At 38.9% G+C, this 16,022-nt stretch overlaps 1 protein-coding gene across 5 annotated transcripts in view; it reads right to left on the bottom strand.

Annotated features, from left to right (window-relative positions):
• Window positions 1–1,517: 1,517 nt before the first annotated feature.
• Window positions 1,518–16,022, bottom strand: part of DOCK11 (dedicator of cytokinesis 11) — a 78,374-nt gene continuing 63,869 nt past the window's right edge. For 4 of the 5 annotated variants that reach the window (XM_071758269.1, XM_071758268.1, XM_071758270.1 and 1 more), the window contains 11 exons: window positions 15,462–15,677; window positions 15,326–15,383; window positions 13,775–13,881; window positions 12,682–12,804; window positions 11,739–11,852; window positions 11,062–11,208; window positions 9,824–10,034; window positions 9,309–9,499; window positions 8,553–8,653; window positions 7,848–7,986; window positions 1,518–5,347 (listed from right to left, as the gene is read on the bottom strand). In XM_071758269.1, the coding sequence (XP_071614370.1) occupies window positions 5,225–5,347; window positions 7,848–7,986; window positions 8,553–8,653; window positions 9,309–9,499; window positions 9,824–10,034; window positions 11,062–11,208; window positions 11,739–11,852; window positions 12,682–12,804; window positions 13,775–13,881; window positions 15,326–15,383; window positions 15,462–15,677 (1,530 nt within the window). In that variant the 3' untranslated portion in view covers window positions 1,518–5,224. Of the gene's footprint in view, window positions 5,348–7,834; window positions 7,987–8,552; window positions 8,654–9,308; window positions 9,500–9,823; window positions 10,035–11,061; window positions 11,209–11,738; window positions 11,853–12,681; window positions 12,805–13,774; window positions 13,882–15,325; window positions 15,384–15,461; window positions 15,678–16,022 lie in introns of all 5 variants that reach the window. The other variant, XM_071758271.1, reaches the window with a different exon arrangement.

Genomic DNA, 16,022 nt, shown 5'->3' with positions numbered 1-16,022 from the left:
TTAAATAGATACTTTGGGGTATGGCTTCCTTCTTGGTGTAAAATTATTTATGATCATGCTGGTGATCTGCCCTTGGCCACATATTCCTGCTGTTTCCACCTGCAGTTAGTGATTGTGGGACCATGCACCAAGTTTGCTGATGCACTGAAAAAAAAACACCTAATACTTTTTTTCCCTGAAAATCATATTAAAAAATGACACTGAAGCATGGTGTGTATGGCTGCATGACTACCACCTGGTCCATTGAGAGGCAGTGGTAATAAGCAGATGAAGCTGGGAGGTATTGTTCCTTTTGGGAGTAGAAGAGTCCTTAGTTGCCCCACACTTAGTTGCACTCTCACAAAGAGGTGAGATCCCTCTTTCATAATTTCTGATTCTGCAGCAGCTTCCATGAACAGGTCTCCACTGACATAATTATAGGCTCTTCAAAAGATGCCTGAGGTCAGCCAAAAAAAGGGCTCAGTAAATGAGAATGATGGATCTGAGGCACAAACATCCCAAACCAGCTGAAAAAGCCTGCTCTGACTCACAGGACCTCTCCCTTTTCAACCCCAATGTTCTTTGGGGGATGTTTAGAGCAGTGTGAGAGGTAAAAAATGGCCTCTCCAAACTACTGCCCAAGCATCCCTGGAAATTAGAAATTAGGCTGAATAAAAACTACGTCCTTTGAAGGATGCTTTAGAATAGATATGGAACCATATATGCTTGGGCAAAAATTGTATCCCTCTCCGAAAACTGCTTCTAGAAGCCCATGCATCAACCTTGCTGCTCACAGGACCCTAAAAATCAACATATACATATTTATTTGGCAAGGGAGGAACTCCTTTGCCTCCTACTAACCAGCTAGAGAGGCAGGGTGAGAATCTGCTTCTACAATTGTTTGGTCAAGCCTTGCAAGAGCCCTGTAAAGGAAGCCTCTGCAAGAGAAAACAGCAGTAGAAAAAGCAGTTTGTTATTTGATAGTGTGATGTAAGTAACAAGTTATACCTGAATTCCATTACATCATGTAATAGCCAATGCAACTGCCTAAGCTTGGCATATGGATCAGTACCCCAGCTGGAGTAGAGTGACAATAAATACAAATAAAATAGTATTGGTCTGGGTCTGGAAATCTGAACCATAAAACAAAAAATCCTGATCTCAAAGTTACTGAATATTCTTTGGGAAAGTCGGGTGATTTGCTGGAACATTTCCTTATTAGTGACTCACATCTTATTTCTATTTAAAAATTTGTATGTGCTTCTGTATGACTCAGGTTCCTTGAGGAATGGTGTTTTGGGGAGCCTCTGAGCTGGATGTGCTCCTTTGGTATTTCTGAATCCACACCTTCTATTTGCCATTGAATAAATTAGTGTTAACAATTTTATTTTGTGTACTTATGTATTTGAAGATTTATTACAGTAATTTTTAGAGGCAGCACTGCAAAAGCTCATTTCATCAGGTTTTAGTCCCATGAGTTACACTGATGCTGGCTTCAGATCACAATTGTGAAAAAAAAAAACCCCACAACCAAAACCTAAACAAAACATGTTTATTGTAACACTTATTTTTTCCCACTTTTGCAGTCTTTTGACCTGGAATAAACTCCCTTTTACCTGGATTGACTGAAATGTAATTTTGCCGTGCCGTTTTGTTAAAATTACTGATTTTTCAATAAACAGAAACTGGGAATAAGAGCAGCAACACAGGACAGAGTTACTCAGTGCCAGAGGTACACCAGTTAACAAGAGAGGCAAATGGAATGTACTGGTCTGCTGTCACACACAGGGGGTTGAACAGGGCTTGTACAACACACATTTAAGACACCATAAGACACATATACAACACCAATGACAAAAGCACTTCTGCTATGGATATGTAGTACCAGGTGTTAAATTTACATGAAAAGTGAGTAAATTAAATCCAGAATAGCTGAAATAATAAGCATATAACCTTACCATTGCCTGACACAAGCACACTATTTAAAGGCTAAGTACTACAGTCTGATTGCATAATAATTAGCTGTACACAGTATTCCTCAATCCAGTAAGAACACCTTGTTTAAGTAGAAGAGCTCAGTTCCTTGAAGACAAATGAAAATGTGTAAATCTACTCAAGGGGGTGAATTAGTAAGATGTAGTTTAATTTGTATGAGACTTTTGAACCCATGAGTCTCATTTGTTTTCCTCCAGTCTCTTGGGCTGTGTTCCTGCAAACTTTAGGGTTATTCTGTAGTCCATGGGATTCTGTCTCTACAGGGAGGAAAAAAAAAATTGTCTACTTTGAGACAAAAAATGAGATGTTTATGTAAATTCTTGTTCTATATCAAAATACCATATGGCTTCTGGAACAAGATAAACACCTTACACACTACAGGTATTCTCACATCCACGTTTTTCTATCTGTTGGCCTATCTCGTGAAAATTTCTGTTATCAGAAGAAATTCAGAACACTGAGTAGCATATAGAAATATATATATCCTTGGCTGCAGTAAATTCTGCATTCCAAGCTTTTTTGGGGGGGGAAAGAAATGTACTTGTGAAGTTATTTGTCTTAAAATACTACATTCAAATATTTCTGCAAAGAGTAAAGCAGTAAGTCAAAGAAGAGAATAAATATTTATACTTTGCTTACCCTGTCTGTGTGTATAAAGCTCTAAAAGAATGTCCCTGTTTGTAAAGTGTTGGCAGACTGTTGCTTTACATATTCTGTCTGTGAAACAAGGAGTTCTGTCCTTCAAAAAAAGGCAGCAAATAGAAGTATTCAATGTGAGTACCAGCTACCTAACATACACTATGCTCCCCAGATCTATTTGTGAATTATCTAATCTGTATTGAACCAGAAACAAGAAAAAAAATTGGAAGACTTCTTTAAACTGCAACAATTACACAGGAAAAGAATAGGAAGAGAAAATAAGAACACTTGATTGGCACTGTTGTCCAGACACCTCTGTAAAACACCAAATAGCCACTCCCTGGCTTGGTGAAAATGTAAAGAAAAACCAAACTAATCTATTACCAGTTTTTGTATAACCTGTCTAAAAGGATGAATTTTCCTTTGAGATTTTTCTGTTAAAAATCCACTTGAATTATTTACCTGCAGAAGAGAAGGCAAATCCTTAGGGCAAGATGATTTTTGCTATTTTCAAAACTGCATTCAAATGTGTATTCTGAACTCTACAGACTGTATGTATTATAATTGGACTGGTATTAAATACTTTTTTTGGGGCTGAATTACCAAGACAGCTTTCTAGTACATAAAACTGAAATAACAGGACAACTTCAATACCAAAAAATACCACAAATAATTGAGAACTTGAGGCAAAAATTCATTTTGGACCATTAAAGACATCTGAAGATATGAGAATTTCACTGGAATGCCAGTAAAAATAAGGAATAAGAACTGAAAATTTACCCAACAATATTATTTCAGAACACAAATGACATCAAAAAACACGAATTTCACTACAATTCCAGGAAAACTACTAGATTAGCTTTAATATTTAACAGAGCTATAGCACTAGAGCTTTTGGATGTCAGCAACTCAGCATTGTTTGTTTCATTCAAGGTATGAAATTAATGTTTAGAGTTTAACTAGCTCCAAAAAAAATTTCTTACAATGGATCGACTATTAAACATCTTCATCACCTTTTAGTAAAGTAATTTGAAAAACTCTTACTATTTGCCTTTAAATATTGTTTGTTAAAAGATGAAAATCAGTGTGGGCATAACCATATTTAAATGTATTTGTCTCTCTTCCTTTTTCTGCTAAGGGAAATTTCCAGCCTACCTGGCACAGCAGCACACACAAACAGAATGTGGTCTGTTTGCTACATAGGAACCTCTCTACTTTGCTTGCAACAGATAATGGGTGAATTTATGAAGCACACTGTTTTTTTCAGAAGACAATTAAATTTAGGTGTTTAAAATCATGCATAATAAACATCTTAAAACGTGGTCCAGTTACTATTTGTAGATATTGCTTGTTACAGAAATTAGAAGCTTAACATTTTATAGACTATAGCCAGGCTAAATACCCAGCTAGAGTCCTTTTATTATGGCATTTTGTTACATATTCTTAAAAAAACCCACCCCTCCTATATGAACTGCTGGAACCATATTTACAATTGATGGGACAACACGGATGTTAAAATGTTGCTGGATAAAAGAATTACTGATTTTCTTCCTGCATCTCAAAGTGATTTTTTACGAAGAAGAAAAAAAAAAAAAAAAAAAAGAGACACAGAGAGAATGCATTAAAGCTTTTGGGAGGGAAAGAAGAAATAAAAGAATTCACAATGCATTTTCTCCAGCCACCTGTCAGAGAAAAACAACACCCTCAGTTCTCTGAGTTATTTTGATGTGCTGCATTATTTTGTTTTAAAAGTTCATCTCACACATTATAAGAATTTTTCTGAAGTTAAAGGTGTTAAAGCACCTCATAATTCCCAACTCGCTTTAAGGTGTCCTCAGAATTTATACTTGTGCCAGGCCATAAGTGGTAAAGAGAAAAACTTGTATCAAATGACAGATCTCTGAGTTTGGCCTCAGTTACCACAAATTCACCCTCCTGGAGCAGTGAAAATTACCCAAAACTGAAAACAGCTTTAGTAAGCTCAGCTCTCATGGATGTTACTTTAGAATTATCTGGTCAGAGCATGTATGAAAATTATAATTTCTGAACTAGATTTTTGTTATTCCAGATTTGGGCAATTTTACTCTCATTGTGAGTGCAATAGGGGCACCTGGACCCCAAGTCCCTTTTTAGAAGAGGATGGTCTCTTACTGGTGACTACAATTTCTTCTTCATGTTCCCTGTCCAACAAAGCTTTTAGCAGCAAATATGATAAAATGCTAAGTTCTATATACTCTATGGTCCTTCTATTTACAAAGTAGTTTTACATTTTATTATATTCCATTGTACAATTTTACATAGTACTGTTAACATCTCAATTTATAGTTCAGCAATTCAAAACATACTTCAGTAACTGCCTCTCCATGTCCTGTTCTAAGTTTAGCTTAAAAAAAAATAGTAGAAAACAAGCACAGTGGTGCAATGTCCAGGCACTTTCAATGTTGCTCAGCAAAATAAGCAAGCACCCTGTTTGAAAGCATGGCAACTTTGTTTGTGAAAAAAAAAGAATAAATTGAATATTCGTTCATCATGGATTTTTTTAAACATCCTTTGCACAGTTCCAAGTATTCCTGAGAAAGCTCTGAAGGTCTGTAAAATCTGACTGACATATTCAGATTTCAGCAGTGGGTCTGAGTGAGCAGTAACTTCCATCCCCAGATGTTCCACTGATTGCACAGAAGACATGTAGGGAGTCGTGCATCCATGGCAAATGCATTGTATCTTCATGGTAGATCTAGACAAAGCAAAATGGTCACAAAAATCAGTAGAAGTATCAGTTCCTTTTAATAATCAAGCTGTTTAAAAGGGGATGCCAAAGAGGTATCTAACCTTGTCCTCAAAGCTGTTTCGCAAAGGCAGCATAACGAAGAAATAAGAAAGAAGAGCAATTTAGCAATTTCTGTAGCATTCATTTATCCACACATTCTGTGTATTACCAGATAGCTTTTTGTTACAACTACCCATTACAGGGAAGAAACAATTCCCTCTCTAACAGTTCCTCATTGTATCTCAGAAGTGACAGAATTCTAATGTCTTTTTTTTCATAAACCTGGGGAGTACAGACAGCTAAATACAGCAAACACTCCCTAAATCTGCACCATGTGGCAAGACTTTACACTTTATAACCTGAAAAACAGTCTTAGAGCACAGGCTCTACTCTCACTGGTAGAGCAGCTCCAGAGCTGGCTGGGTATTTGGTTTTCACCCTGGGGTGAACAGTCAACAAGTTTGACTGAATTGACATCAGTGTAGCTGAGATCAGTGCTCATCACAAACAGTTTCTGGAAATCCACTTTTCTGCCACTCTCCAAGGCTTCCTGTACCTGTTCAGCTGTAGTTCATCAATTTTTTGCATTTACATTTCCCTAACTTAAAAGATCTGTAGATAGGTCACAGGCTGACTCAGTGAGTTACCCATCTGCCCTGACATCTCAAACTGAGTGCCCAACTAGGTGCTTCTGTTGTGAGGCACTGAAATATTTAGACAATTATATGGTATTTGCAGTAAGAGCCTTAAATTAATGTAAAATACTTTTTAACTGAGTAATTCTGCAGAAAACATGTTCCATTAGGTTTAATCTGTTAGGCACTTAAGTCATTTGATGGTAATAGAGAAGTTAAGTCAGCATGATGTTGTACAACCTGAATGAACAGGGCTTGTAAACATCATCTTTTAAGCTCCCTTTTGATGCAGTGCAAGAAGAAAATGAAAACTATATCCTTCCCAGTGAAACCTTCCCTTTGCCATGGAATACTTTGCCTATTAACTGAAGACAACACAATAGTGGACTTGTAAATTTATCTTGATAACAGATAATATCTTGTAAATTTATCTTGTAAATTATCTTGATAATGCTTCTTTGTTCTAAGAAAACCTAAACTATTGTACTGTGATGGTGCAGAACCAAGTGAGCTGGTTTTGATTTGACTATTGCAGAATTCAGAAACCACAAAAAATTCCAGCAGATGAATGCAAATCAGGTGTTTTGGAAAAGTTTCCTTGCAAACAGCTTAGGGTAAGCAGGTGGTAACTCCTATGAATGGACATCTTTGAACAAAACTCCACTGTTTTCTCAGTGGAGAAAACACTGGACATAATGTACATGAAAAAAAATGAGTGTGCCAAATATGCAAAATTAGTAGTTTGCACACAAAGAAAATGGTGGCCATGAGCAGAATAGCAGGGAAATACAAGAAAAGCAAGGGGGATGTAGTAATTTACTCTTAAGTGATCTGCCCTTCTACTCTTACAACAAAATTCAGCCCCATCATAAGATTGTTTCCCTGGAATTACGTTGCACTCTTTAATAACAAGACTCTCTTTGATTCCTATTAGCATTATTTTATTCTAAATGAATCTAACTTACAAAGAGCAGTCTGGTAATACTAGTTTGAACAACTGCTCAACTTTTTGTGGGGTGTTGCCTATATATTTTAATGACTTACAATGTCATTAGTTCTAATTAAGTCACACACGACTGTATGTAGAGTAACAGGGAGATTTTGGAAACATTATTCTAAATATCAAGTACTACGAATCACAATGCAGTCTGATCTGTTCATCTTGTATGCCTGGTATGATAAAACTAAAATAAGCTTTTTGAAGAGCCAAAATATGGAGATTACTTCAGAAAGTCAGTTTTCATCTAATTTCACAACACGATACTTGGTATTGTGCAATAGTTCTTTCAATCTTTCACTTCCCTGATGCTACTATTCAAACATATTTTCCTAGAAAGATCCAAGAAAATATTAAAAGATAAGGTAAATTAGCACAAATATTTTAACTGCATGTAAATAGCATGTTGGCATTGGCCAAAGGTAAAATAAAACATCCTTTGCAGAAAAAGTAAAAAAAACCCAAACAAGCTGGATGTAACTGAGAAAATGGAAATTTTTCCAGAAAAGTTCAACCTGTGACTTATCACAAGATTCTTATACTGTAGAAAAAAAGGAGTCAAAACATGGCACAGGATTTCTGATGACCATGGCAGGCAGGAAACTAATGGTATGTGTCAAGACTCCCTCTTGAAGCACCCTATATACCAACACCATGTTGAGACTTTCAATGAACAGGAATCCACCTGTGTGTATCATTTGCTTTTCACATTCAGCTCCTTGCCTTTTTTTATAGTTAGTTAAATAACATGAAGAGTTTTAAATTAGTTTTCCATAAGTTTTCATCATCAGCTGGTTTCAAACAGAGAGCCACCTCCCTGACATGCAGTACATGCCTGTTCATGGATGATGTCAGAAAGCTCCTTCACCATATCCCGAAAGTTTGATTTCAATCCCTCATGGTACTCCAGCTGATCCTCCTTAATGAGGCGCTCATTGAGCTCCAGAGCAATTCCACAGGCTTGGATAAACTTCCTGGGGAGGAAAAGAATGAATTTTGGCCATTACAACAGCCCAGTCTTCTACAAAGCAAACAGCCAAACAGCCAAATATCTTTTTCTCTGTTTCTTTCCTATGTTTGGGGCATGCCAGGTTCTAGGAGCATCCCTGGCACAGTGGATGAGGCAACACAGGGCTTTCTCCTGGAGCTCCTTTGAGCCATAATTATGTAGTAAAAAAAAATCCATTTGGAAAGATGGGAAAAAATGTATGATATGAAAGCTCCCTGAACTGAGGACTGTCAGACCTTTGGTTTTCAAACATACTTTCTTCACAGTATAACCTCCAATACCCACAGAAACCACAGAAGGGGCCATTCAGGTACATCTCTGCATGGAAATCATAGCTCTGAGTTTAGAAACCCTTGACATACATCACTACATTGGATTTTTTCATATGCCTGAGCACCCATGAGCCTGTGAGACCTGGATCTTTATATGGCCCATCTGAATATTCAGCATTTTAGAGATGGAGAAAAATATAAGAAAAGCAAGTATCACGTTCCAGCTGCTGGCTAGTTTTTATTGCATTAGAAATCCTACCTGAAAAGTTCTTTTAACTCGTTCACCTTCTTAGTGGGATATTTGCTGGAGTGGCTGTCACTTAGGAAAGCTCTGGCATAGGACAAGGGGCCAGCATTAACCTGGAAGCAAAGAAGCAAGAAATCATTTATGCTGCTATTGTTGAGTAGCTAAAGGCAGTTATGAAGGGAAGTTTTTTGCTTGTTTGTTTTACAAAAGCCATTTGAATTTACTTGAATGCCACCACATCTGCATTACTAATGTCACAGGAGGCACCTGAAGTTTCAAAATTGAGTATTAGTTTTTCTGTCTAGGTTTTTTAAGACTAAAAGAGAAATGCAGATCTAAAAGAGAGGTGTAATCTGTATCCTCATACTTAATTCCTATTTCCATTTGGAAAAGCAGTATGGTCTGAGGCTTAAGATAAAACAATTCTGCTTGAGAAGTCAGGCTCACAATAATACCATATGTGCTTGATATTTACGGCACAATCTTCAAGAATTAAATATATTTCACCATTTACTCTTGGCCAGCAAAACTGTAATTCCACAGGGATTTGTCACTGTAAACACCACTGGATAAAATCCTAATTACCATGAAACACCTGCAATGTACCACAGGATGCAGCAGAGCAAGCTCTACTGGCAGGTTGATGGCTTCAGTGCTGCAAACCAGGTAGTTAATGATTTCTGGAAAGTAAATGTGTTGCATCATGAAAAGTTGACTCGTTCTGAGGTGTAAATGTAGCTGTAATTTTGAGCAGACCCCCAGCCTTACCTGCACAGAAACACAGCCTTGCAGTTTCAGCTGCAGCTGGATCATGTCCACATCACTGGCAGAGCAAAGTTTTTGCAGCTCTGCTGTCTTATCTTTTACTTCATCAGTAGCAACATCAATTGGTTTTAAATTAACCTGGTGTTCATAATTGACTGGAATTCTCTTCTTTACATATGGAAAGGAGTTCAAAGCTAGAAGAAAGAGCAAAAGAAATGTATAGAGTGAAAAGTCATGCAGCAAGTAGGAGCACACTTCATAGAGCACACACAAGCAGATTCTTACCTAAGGGTTTTACTTGGTGTGTGTGAAATCCCAAGCAAGGCTACAATTTTACCAGCACAATTTATTAATTTGCAAAAATCTGCACATAGGTAAATTCCCCCTTGAAACCAGAATATTACTTTACAATTCTGATTAAGTAGCTGAGAGAATTTCTGGTATCTCTTCTGAGATATTTTTATGAGCTGAAGTAGTAGCTGAGGCGTTCTGTCTCATGGTCAGATGGTTGTACTTACTAGTCAGAATGGTCCTTTTTTTACACTGTTCCTCCACACTGCCATGCTTTTTTCCAGATAAAGTGTAAGGAGTTTCAAATACAAATCTGTTGATGTTATGATTTCTTTCAAATTCAGTCTTTCTTTCAGCAATTTCTTTGTCTTCAAAGTAGGGCTTCACATAAGTCACTTGAATATAGGCATACTTAGGATCAAGGTCTTTAATGTTGACCTGTAAAATAAGAGAATTAGTCACTAGAAGAACAAAGGTTAATAACTTAACTTACAATTTTTAATTTACTGACAGGAATCTGATTGAAACCAATTCCTTGATGACCCAGCCCCTTTACATGGAGGTGAATGACACACAGAACTCCCTTTGACCTCAGCTGTGATCTCTAGATTATCCACACACACACAAGACAAGGAGGTGTGGCACAAGAAATACCTTATCTGCTTCCTAAAAAGTTGCATCTGGAATAGGTTGCTATATCACCTTATCCATCAGTGCAGGACATATGTAAGCTGCTAAGTCCTCCTAATATGACCATATGGCTTCCAGGCCATGAGCTAGCACTCATATTAACATGCTGTAACATGCAAATCTGCAGAAAAAGCAAGATTTGGGATTGCCAGCACTCTCCTTAGCAACCCAGACATCTCCACAATTGCAACCAGAGGGTGTGAACAGCCCTTGCAGGGTGCATAAATGGATACTCCATAGGAAAAAGAAGGAGCTATGGCTGCAAGGGCACAGAAGATTTTCTTTTAGACTTGCAGTGTCAAAGCAACATGCAACTCTGCTTCCAGTCATCTGCTCCTCTGTGCTGGCTTCTAACTCCTTGCAACAAGGCTCAGTGAGATAGGAATCGTGATTTCCCATTCATAATTCCCAATTAATTTATTTCCATATGGGAGCCAGATCAGCATTAAAACTTCTCAAGCTGTGCAACACATCCACACAGGAACATGAGGATATGTGGGGGCCAGTTGGAAGCAAGGTGCTTGTAAGAGGGGGGAAGACAGGGGCTCACTCATCCATCCCTACTGGCAGAAAGGAAGGATGCTCTGTTCTCTCCCATCTTCAGTTCCACAGAGCAAAGCTCATCCTTCTTTAGAACACTGCAGTACCAGTTCCTGAATAGTATCAGAACAAAACTGCTATTTTTGTCACACTTATAAGTGCACTCTCTTGTATGTGGCCCAGATGTTGACTGCTAATAGCAATTTGTTGCCTTGTTCATCCTGTTATCTCTTACCTTGTTAGAATCCTGGATAATTTTTACATTCTCAGACCCAAATTTTTCTCCATAAAGTTTAAGAAGTCTGAAGGAGATCTCCGAGAGGCCTGTTAACTTGGGTTCTTTATAGATGTATTCCTTCCCATCCTCTTCTTCAAAGAATGTCTGGCATTAATCACAAACAAGTAGTGAGAAATAGTTGGGTTTCTTCACTTGGAAAACTATTTTAGATTTGCTACTTTGAAAACAACTTTCTACAAACACTTCAGGAAATCAAGAAGGTTTAGAAGGCTATGGCTTGCATGAAGCCTGATTGGACTTGGCCTGTTTAATAGGTTCCTTCATAAATTGTGAAAAAGATTCCTCAATGAACACAAACTGGTCACTGGTGAGCACAAAGGCTTGAGTATGACCATGACAAATCTATACCAAGTGGAAGAGGGGCTTGGCTTGGAGTTGAAGTTTAGGAAGGTTGGAAAGAAGCAAGCAGGAGAAAAACCACAAAAACAAGACATACAGAAGGATCAGAAAGACACATGTATTGGAGAAGCCCTGATAACAGAGCCACATGAACAGTCTGAGTGGATGCACCAGAGCAGCTAACAGGATTTTCAGCTTCAGGTCTGACAGAGCAGCAGCTTTAGGGGCCAGGACAGCTGGTGAGGGGTAGCTGGTGAGCCTGTGTATTTACTTACTTGTCCATAAAAGGCCACTCTGAAAAACGTTCCCAGAAGCCTCTTCCTTGAGTGCATTACTTCCAATATCTTCGCATATGCTCCATGAAGGGTTCTGTACAGCTGAGTTAGTTTCTGGAAATCAAATCTTGACATCATTAAAGCAGAATTTTGCAAGCAGAGAACTCCAGCTAACACTGGTAACTACTGTGATATCTAGGCAGAGACCTTTGGAGAACTCAGACTTGAATTTCTACAGAGGTTGCACTCATGCAGTTTTCTTTGAATAAACCTCAGTCTTAAGCACATGCTTAGCTTTTGGTCCAAAAGGTACTGCAGGGTGCAATCACTTCATGACCCTCTGAGAAAATGCTGAGCCTACTGCCTCACTGGGCCTTTAAGGGTAGAGCAGCTCTGAGTGCTTTACCCATCTTTATGGTAAAAAAAAAAAAAGATAATAGTTTCCTGGAGCTTCAATTATGTAGTTGAATGCTGTTCTGGGAGTGTCATGAGAGAGGGAGGGTAAGAGGAGTGTTGTTCAGCAGTGGAGCAGCAGCCTTGCTGCAGTGTAGGAGGTGCTGCGAAGGAGCAAGGTGGAGGGTTGGTAACTGCTTCCTTCCTGCCTCTCCACTTCTGACTCAATTACCTGCAGATCTGATCCTTTCTTTGAACAGTTCTCATACTGTTTTTAACCCTTAAAATGGTCAGGTCTCAAAAAGAATCTAGCTTTGATAAGCATATGGGATGACAGCTTTATTATGAGGGAAGGAAGGTGGGAATAACTTCCATGTCTTCAGCTCCAGCAATTACCAGATCATTGCTTTTTCTGATTTGTTTTATGACTAGCAATGAATCCCATTGTGTGCTTTACAGACACCAATTCATAAACTCATAACTTCAAAAATGAAATAGCTTCATGTTCTTATTAGTGGTCTAGGAAATTACCTGGTAATGGAAAGCCTACCTCGAATTCACGCCGCTTTTCATAGATAGGAATGATCAGTTTGGAAACTTCAGAAATTGCTTCATAACGCTCTGCTTTCCACAGGCCATCCACACATTGCTCCAGCAGCTCCACCAGTACTTCCTTGAGAGCAGCCAAATGGGTATTGTTAATAACAGTCAGAGTTAGAAGAGAAAACCATTTTAACTTCAGATACTTTAACAGGCCTCAGTATAAGTAGCCATAGTTACATAAGTTTAAATCCTGTCTTTAGGGACAGGGGGACTAAATAAGGGACTAAATAAGTGTCCCTGGCTTTTCCAAAGGTATTACAAAGTTTTTGGGAAACAAAATAAAGACAAGTTATTTTTCAGAAGTTCATTCATTCTTAATAAATCATTAGCACAGCAGCCAGCACGTATGTCTTTGTTATTTAGCTACTTCCCCAGAACAATGCCAAAAGTCTGTGAGGACGTGGACGTCACAGCCCAGAAAGTCAGAGGTTTATGTCTGAGAAACACATCCAAGGACCATGTGTGCAATAACTGTTGGATGTGAAGCTAAGGATCCTCAAGCCTAGGCTTGCAGTTGGGCAGTGGGTCTGCAGGGCTACATGGCCCAGCCAATGCAGTTATACAGGGCTAGTGCAGAAGTAATTGGGAGACTTCATGACTAATGGGAGGACCTACCCACTTCCCCATACTGTGCTATGGTTTCTGGATTGTTCTGCTAATGGGGTGTCCTGCAGCACAACCCTAACTCAAGAAGAACCTAAGCTGACCTCTCACTTGCATTCTGTCCCTCCTTGGAAATACGAAGCTGCACTGCCCGGTGCTGGTAGAATTTGCATTTGCAGATGTGGCAGGCAAAGGCTGTGGTGTAATTTTTTCAGTCTGCTAGAAAAGCCTTTCAAGGGAACCAAGAACTTACACCAGTTTTACCTCTCTGAATTAATACAAAGAAAATCCTTCAATGCAGATTTCTCTTGGGAAACTGCTGTGCAACAGGATTCTTTACAGGTGTCAGTTAACACAATTTGTTAGAGCTCACATGAATGAACTCTAAATCCTATTCAGCTACCAAATATCCTGTAGTGTGTACTAGAAGGCCTCACCTCACTGTAATGCACATCCATCATCCCACCATCATCTTTCATTGCACCTTCCTCATCAATGTTAGGAGTGATTTTCCTGAAGGCAGTGCAGCCACTGGGGAAGAGTTCTGTAACAGAAAAAAGTCAATGGATTAGTGGAATAATGCATCTGAAATGTGCCATGCTTCAATGGCCAGGGAAGCAATCTAGCTGTTAGTAAAGTCCCACAAACAGCAGGGGACCCAATTCCCATTTTTGTTACTGATTTGCTATATGAGACTGAACATATCAGAACATCCTCAGCCATTTGCCATGGGAGTCATTCCTACTGACTAACTACTAAATAATGTCAAGCACAACAGAGTTCTCAGTGTGCTCAGTGGAAGTCTTCTTTGACCAACCTAAGAGGCTGCAACCAACTGAAAGTCAGGAGAGAAGCACAGAGGCTATTTTTGCACAGGAGATGGCCAGGAAAAAGCTACTGCTGAATGCTGGAGAACTAGGTAGTAGATGAACAGGATTGTACAGTCCTAGTAGAAAGTACAGTTCTTTATGTACCCCAAAACTTTGAGTAGTCAGCCTTTACTGAACCCTTTCCAGCCTTGCCAGTGACAAAGAAAGCCCAATGCATTCACTTAATATTCTTCTGGATTTGTTCCTCTTCTTTTTTAGAAGTTCTCCTTTACCACTGGTTGTGGTGAGAAGCCTCCAGGGTAGAAAAAAAGAATTGCCAACTTTCAGTACTCTCCCCTCTGCAGCCATGTGAAATATGAAGCAGAAAAACAAGTCCTGATTTTTCCCACTTAGGCAACACAAAGTACAGAATTTGGAGGGATTCTGAGCCCCCTGAGCAAGGCACTAAAAACCTTTCCAGCTGAGGCAACACATGTTATCAGATTTTATGCAGCCTTAACTTTCTGAAATGTTAAGTATCCATTTCAACAATTCCTCCCTTACATGGAAATGAGAAAAACAACTGGAGTCAATATATCAACCATGGCACAGATAGTTAAAAGAAAACCTGCAAAGCAGTGGTACTTAGGAACACACAAGTCTGTCCTCCCTTCCTTCCTGTTCTGCATTAAACCAAAACACTCTTTTTTTTTCTGGTTGTTCTTTACATATTTGTATAAGTTAGGCAATGATGTCTTTTTTGACTGAATTTTGACTGGTTTTTTTGAGTTTTCTGCACTGCTTATAGTGATTCTCCTGATGAACATACTAACAGCCAGTTTTTAACATGGGCTTCCCCTGTGATGTGTTTCCAAATGTAAAATATAACTGAACATTTAAATCAAGACATGATTTATTGTCATTATTTGACTCAGCAACGTGACAACATGACAGTCTAAGCAGACCTGGCCAACCTAGTAAATGTCTCTGTATGAAAATCTCTTAAAAAATACTCATCTTCTTCTAGATTTATCCACTGAATAATTTTTTTCCCAGTTTTCAGCTTCTTTCAAAAACAATCATTTACCAAATCGAGACAAACTTTAAACATATTCTGATGTCCCTCAAACCCCATCACTGCCTCATCTCCCTTGTGCCTCCCAAACATCCCACACTTACTTTTTCTGTGCAGAAACTCTGCAACGAGGGCTGCTACATGAACATAACACATGGCTGCCTGCAAAGCACAAAGGGAAAATTAAAATGTCATCTGTACCTCTGTCTTGTGCAACGTGTCTTTAATGACATGAATTACCTCTGAAAAGTCTCCATTTTTCACATGTATCTTGGCCATACTGTCCAGCCATGTTTTCCGGAGCTCTGGGGTACTTGCATACGATTTGGCTAAACTGTATTGCAGATCTATCAACATTTCTGGATCCTTCTCATGTTCTTTCATTTGTGCAGTAGCCATAAGCACTGTACGGATTCTCTTTGTCAAATCTTTGACTTCGGAAGGAAAAGCAGTTGCCTGACAAAAACCAGAGGTAGTTAGAAGCAAATACAGGAAAACAACTGGTGTTCCAGGCCTTGCTAAAGAAAAACTGTTGCTACCCTTTCAGCCAACACTCCACCTACTGCCAATCCTGAGAACACAGGAGATAGGACTAACTGTAGCCTTTGCTTTTTGAACTCCCACTGCATACAGTGTACAGTATTTGATATGCAATTAGAGGCATTTCAAGCTGGGTGTGCAGAGGGCCAATCTCTGCTGGTCAGGGGCAGGATGCCAGGTTGGTTGTTCCCTGTACAGCCAGGGAAGGTACTGGGACATCTGGAGGAGCTGGTGTGTGAGTGAGACAGAAGTGGATGCTCA

This window comes from Heliangelus exortis, chromosome 14 (assembly GCF_036169615.1).
Source record: "Heliangelus exortis chromosome 14, bHelExo1.hap1, whole genome shotgun sequence".
In the NCBI taxonomy this organism is placed as follows: domain Eukaryota; kingdom Metazoa; phylum Chordata; class Aves; order Apodiformes; family Trochilidae; genus Heliangelus; species Heliangelus exortis.
Note: the sequence above shows the minus strand (reverse complement) of the source record. Positions and strands in the feature narration are given on the sequence as shown.